The sequence below is a fragment of the Protobothrops mucrosquamatus genome, unplaced genomic scaffold (assembly GCF_001527695.2).
Source record: "Protobothrops mucrosquamatus isolate PMUCROS unplaced genomic scaffold, P.Mucros_1.0 scaffold2095, whole genome shotgun sequence".
In the NCBI taxonomy this organism is placed as follows: domain Eukaryota; kingdom Metazoa; phylum Chordata; class Lepidosauria; order Squamata; family Viperidae; genus Protobothrops; species Protobothrops mucrosquamatus.
This window is the reverse complement of record NW_015388197.1, coordinates 170,016-176,157: the sequence shown is the minus strand read 5'-3', so window position 1 is coordinate 176,157 and position 6,142 is coordinate 170,016. Positions and strand designations below refer to the sequence as shown.

General features: G+C 46.4%; 1 protein-coding gene across 1 annotated transcript in view; it reads right to left on the bottom strand.

Moving 5' to 3' along the window:
* Positions 1-3,606: 3,606 nt before the first annotated feature.
* The window catches only part of UBAP1 (ubiquitin associated protein 1), a 34,091-nt gene continuing 31,555 nt past the window's right edge, over positions 3,607-6,142 (bottom strand). The window contains exons 6-7 of the mRNA XM_015824046.1: positions 6,025-6,126; positions 3,607-3,979 (exon numbers count right to left, since the gene is read on the bottom strand). Coding sequence (XP_015679532.1) covers positions 3,839-3,979; positions 6,025-6,126 — 243 coding nt within the window. The 3' untranslated portion in view covers positions 3,607-3,838. The remainder of the gene's footprint in view (positions 3,980-6,024; positions 6,127-6,142) is intronic.

Below are 6,142 nucleotides of genomic sequence, written 5' to 3'. Positions count from 1 at the left end.
ATAAAGTTGGAAGGGATCTTGGAGGTCATCTAGTCCAACCCCCTGCTCAGGCAGGAAACCCTACACCATTTCAGACAAATGGCTGTCCAGTCTCTTCTTAAAAACTTCCAGTGTTGGAGCATTCACCGCTTCTGGAGGCAGGTTGTTCCACTGGTTAATTGTTCTCACTGTCGGGAAGTTTCTCCTTAGTTCTAGGTTGCTTCTCTCCTCGGTTAGTTTCCACCCGTTGCTTCTTGTCCTGCCTTCAGGTGCTTTGGAGAATAGCTTGACTCCCTCGAAAGTCATCTTAACAAAGTGAGTTTTGCCCCATTTTACTTTACTTGCCTCATTTGTTACATGCATCGCTGCAGATGATAAATTAGTTAACACCGTTATTAAGTGAATCTGGTTTATCCAATTTTGCTGGACAGAAGGTTGCAAAAGGGGATCACATGACTTTTGGGACACTGTGACCGTCATAAGTACGAACCAGTTGTCAAGCATCCAAATGTAAATCACGTGATTATGGGGCTATTGCAATGTCCATAAGTGCGAAAAATGGTTATGTCCCTTTTTTCAATGCCGTTTTAACTTCAAACCTGTACTTTCAAAACAAAAGATTTTTTTTTTTTTTTAAAAAAAGGTCTACTCTGTGCCCAGGCCGTCTAAAATGGGTGGCTTTCTATTAGTTGTTTACAATGACAAATTTATTTATTTTTAACAAAGTAACTAGGCCAGGAAATTCCCATAGGCTCTATAGCAGCTTGCAGATCCCCCCCCAAGGGCTAAAAAAAACCCCCAAAACTCCGCAAGTAAACCCTAACCAAGTTTCATGGGGTGTTTATCCCAGAAAACTGATTCACGATTACTCAGTAAGAAAATGCCCTTGTGATGCAGGAAATGATGGGTAGAGTACAGGAAATGACTCGGTGAGAAAAATGTTTTTCTTCTTCCCAGGTTCAAGTTCCATTAGTGCTGGGTTAAGGACCTAAAAACCACAAGCTTGACAGGTTTAACGCTAAAGAAACATCTTGGGATTTTCAGAATTTTATTATCTTATAATTAACCGGCAGTCCTCGACTTACGACCTGGGTTTTGAAGTTCCGACACTACGCCCTCCTGGTCGCATGATCGCACGTTGGATGCTTGGCAAGTTGACTCAGCCTTTCATACCTCCGAGGTCGGTAAAATGAGGACCCAGATTGTTGAGGGCAACAGGCTGACTCTATAGAGGGCTGTAAAAGGCCCTATTGCGATACAGATAGGTAGGTAGGTACGTAAGTAGATAGATAGACAGACAGACGGACGGACGGACGGACGGACGGACGGAGAGCCCTGGTGGCGCAGTGGTTAGAATGCAATATTGCAGGCTATAATTCTGCCAGCAGTTTGATCCTGACTGGCTCAAGGTTGATTGAGCTTTCCATCTTTCCCAGGTCAGTAAAATGAGGACCCAGATTGTTGGGGACAACAGGCTGACTAAACTGCTCAGAGAGGGCTGTAAAGCACTGTGAAGCGGTATATAAGTCCCAATGCTGGTGAGATAGATAGATAGACAGACTGCCTGCCTGCCTGCCCGCCCTAGTGGCACAGAGGTCAGAATGCCGTATTGCAGGCTAATTCTGCCGACCGCCAGAAGTTGGATCCTGATTGGCTCAAAGTTGACTCAGCCTTCCCAGGTCAGTAAAATGAGGACCCAGATTGTTGGGGACAACAGGCTGACTCTAAACTGCTTAGAGAGGGCTGTAAAGCACTGTGAAGCGGTATATAAGTCCCAGTGCTGATTAGATGATAGATAGATAGATAGATAGATAGATAGATAGATAGATAGATAGATAGATAGATAGGCAGGCAGGCAGGCAGGCAGGCAGACAGACAGACAGACAGACAGACAGACAGACAGACAGACAGACAGACAGACCAGAAAGACAGACCGCCCTGGTGGCACAGAGGTCAGAATGCCGTATTGCAGGCTAATTCTGCCAACCGCCAGCAGTTAGATCCTGACCGGCTCAAGGTTGACTCAGCCTTCTCTCCTTCCCAGGTCAGTAAAACGAGGACCCAGATTGTTGGGAGGGCCAGATGCTAACACTGTAATCCTGTTCAGAGACTGTTGTGAAGCACTGTGGAGAGGTAGATTAAATCTTAAGTGCTATTGCTATTGGCAACCGCACTCCATTTACAGGCATGGGCAGCCTCCCACAATCATGCAACCGCAATTTACGAGTTTTTGGTTGAAACCAATGTTTACTTTCAGTATCCGATAAATAAATGCCCATTGTGGACAGTGGATTTACTTAACAACGGCAGTGGCTCACTTAAGAACCACTGCAAGAAAGCTTGTAAAAGCAGATCTGTCAAGGGTGACCCTGCTTCACATCCCAACTTTCAAGGCTCCCTTACAGTCATTAAGTCGAGAGACACCTGCAGATATGGAGGGCAACTCTCTTTAAATCTCAAATAACGAAACCCCCGAGGGCAAAGTCTATCAGTTCTTTGAAGGAGACAGACAGCTGTCATGAGATGGACTGTTGAACAATATTGGCAATCCCTTATTTTAGGATGAAGGAAAGTGACTCGGTGATGTGGGCACTTTATTTAGCAAACAATGCTAAATATTCACAGCATGCTGATGGGGAAATCATTAAAACTGGATTTTTCATAAAGGAAAAAATGAGAGTAATCTCTCCTAAAGCCTGAGAACACTACGAGGCACATTTTAAAAGATTTTTATTAGTTATCTTTCTGCAGAGCCAAAATACTTAGCAAATTACTTCCGAGGATCAAGACTGCTTTTATATATATATATATATTTATGAATTTAAATCTTTAAACATGTACAACGCAATACTTTTTCGCTATCAAAACCCAAAGTCTCGTTCCTATGACTAGATTAATAATTATAACTGTGTGAGGAAAAAAAAACTGAATGCAGTGAATATTATATAAAGAAAGTGCTTGAGAGAGAGAGACGCCCCCAATTTCACACGGTTATGATAAAAACTGACAGTCACTTCATTTCTCCAGAAGGACGTGGCTTAAACAGGATCCCGACCAGCTCAGGTGGGACAGATCCAAAAACTCCTGGGTCAGATAGACAGAAGAGCTAAGGGGCAAAAGATTTCACAGCTTATTATCTGTTTTTTTTTTTGGGGGGGGGGGGACAGAACTGGCAGAAATTCATGAGCAGCCAGGGCCGCCACGCCTGAGAAAGCCGTACCGTTTCTCTGGGGCGTGCAAAGCGGCCGTTAGTGAACCAGTGTTGCACTAAGTTACTAAGTTCCTCCTTTTGGCCCTCCCCACCTTGAGTAAAAACTGACTCTTCCATTGCACTTCTATCGAGCGGATTAAAGAGAGTCAAATGTTGCGGTACGAGCAGGCACACAAATGACAGCGGTTGTAAGGAACTCACGCGCAGTTCGTTGTCAGAGTCGGGTTGATGCTTCTCTGAGTCCGGTACAAAGGGACTGGGAAGGGTGTGTGTGTGTGTGTGTGTGTGTGTGTGTGTGTGTGTGTGTATCAGGGACAGAATGGGGGTGGGTGGGTATCGGGAGGATAAAAACTAGCCTGACACCGTCTGTACAACTCAGTCCAGAGTCTCTGGCCTACCCAAAGAAACAAACGTGGGGAAGGGCACTTAAAACTTTAATCGAAGAAAGCAGTATGGACTCTCTTTTGGGTGGGCGGGCACAGCTGACCAGAGTGAGGGCATGGCAAGGGACCAGCTCTTTCGGCTGCGACAGTATCTCGAACCCAGGATCCTCGTGGCATTCTCCTTCCCGCAGCACCAGAGAGACCCAGACGGCGATGGCAGGGTCCGGTGGCCAGAAGCAGCGAGGGGGCTGCTCTGCTCGCGTTTTCAGCTCGCTCCCGCTCGGGTCATTAAATCTTCCAGGGCGTTGTCTTGGTCGTTGTTGTGTAATAGCAAAGCTTCTTTAATGTCTTTCAGTTTGAATCCCATTTCTTGAAATTTGCTCATGAGCTGGAGAATCTCGGTGGCCTGAGAAAGGAAAAAAGGGGAACAGGATAGTTTACGGCAGTGGTTCTCAACCTTTTTAATGCCGCGACCCCCAACCGGTTGTAAGTCGAGGACTAAACTGGTCGTACGTCGAGGACTACCCAACCGGTCGTAAGTTGAGGACTTTCCCTGCCCAGGAGCGCCACGCATGTGTGGCTCCGCCCCCTGCGCCGGCCGAGGCGTAGCTGGCAAGCGGCAGAGACGGAGCAGGCCAACCACCAGCTGGCCCAGCCCAAGGGAGGTAAGGCACCCGCCGGAAAAGGGGGAAAAAATGGCGGACAAAAAAATGGCGGACAAAAAAAATGGCAGACAGCCTTGCTTGGCGACCCCCGTGAAATGGTCGATCGACCCCAAATGGGGTCGCGACCATAGGTTGAGAACCGCTGGTTTACGGGAATCTTGGGTCACTGAGCTTTTGGTTTTGGGAGGCCCAAGGTAGTGAAAAAGATGATCTGGAGAGACTTCACATCAGGAGTGTCCAAGCTTGGGAACTTTAAGACTTACGGACTTCAACTCCCAGAATTCCCAGCCAGCCATTCAAGGAGTTGAAGTCCACAACAGGACTAGCAATAGCAGTTAGACATAAATACCGCATTACAGCCCTCTGTAGGCGGTTTACAGAGTCAGCCTCTTGCCCCCAACAATCTGGGTCCTCATTTTACCGACCTCGGAAGGATGGAAGGCCGAGTCAACCTTGAGCCGGTCAGAATCGAACTGCCAAACTGCTGGCAGCCGGGAGTCAGCAGAACTAGCCTGCAGTACTGCATTCTAACCACTGCGCCACCAAGTCTTAAAATTCCCACGTTTGGAGACTTGCTGGCTGGGGAATTCTGGGAGTTGAAGTCCACAAGTCTTAAATGTTAGCATATAAAAGTAAAAAAGTTGAGGTTGCAATGTTATTGTTTTATTGCGCCAAAAAGAGCCAGAAATCAATGCTTTTCTCTTTCCCATCTTTCCCTTTTTTCTTCCCCTATTCTTCCACTGTTTTCATTTTTTCCTCCTCCTCCTCCTCCTCCTCCTCCTACTACTACTACTACTACTACTACTACTAACTACTTCAAAAACGGCCCTCTTTCCCCAGGGGCCCTAGGGCAACTATCCACGGCAGCGGAAAGACTTGCCCCCCCCCAAAGGCAGAGGCTGCTAAGATTCACCGGAGTAAACCAAGCTGACTTTGGGCATAGGACTGGTCAACATTTGAACAATGAAAACGGACGCTCAACTAGAAGAACTGCTGACTGAATTCAACAATACGCACTGGGATATCGTTGGATTATATGAAACACAACGAAAAAATGAAAATTTGTATTTTACATCCCGATTCAGGTCGACTCAGCCTTTCATCCCTTCCGAGGTTGGTAAAATGAGGACCCAGATTGTTGGGGAGGGGGCAAGAGGCTGACTCTGTAAACCGCTTAGAGAGGGCTGTGAAGCACTGTGAAGTGGTATATAAGTCTAAGTGCTATTATCTACCTATCTACCTATCTATCTATCTTGACTCAGCCTTCCATCCTTCCAAGGTCGGTAAAATGAGGACCCAGATTGTTGGGGGCAAGAGGCTGACTCTGTAAACCGCTTAGAGAGGGCTCTGAAGCACTGTGAAACGGTACATAATCTAAGCGCTATTGCTATTATCTATCTATCTATCTATCTATCTATCTATCTATCTATCTATCTATCTATCTATCTATCTATCTATCATCTATCTATCTAATCTATCTATCTATCTATCTTGACTCAGCCTTCCATCCTTCCAAGGTCGGTAAAATGAGGACCCAGATTGTTGGGGGCAAGAGGCTGACTCTGTAAGCCGCTTAGAGAGAGCTGTGAAGCACTGTGAAACGGTACATAAGTCTAAGTGCTGTTACTATTGCTGATAAACTTAATAAGAAAGGAAAACACACACAAAAGAACAAGCCACAAATCCAGCAGTGGCCACAGTGAAAGCTGCACCTTTGTGTCGAGCAGGTGGTCCTAACCTGATCCAGGAGGAGAGATTCGAGAACCTGATCAAAGCGAACGCTCACCTTCTCTTCTGAGCACTGATACATTTCGAGAGCAGCTTCTACCAGGAGCGGATCAAAGCCCTTCTCGCAGAGTTGCCCCCGGACAACCAGGTATTCCAGAATCTACAGGGAGAATTTA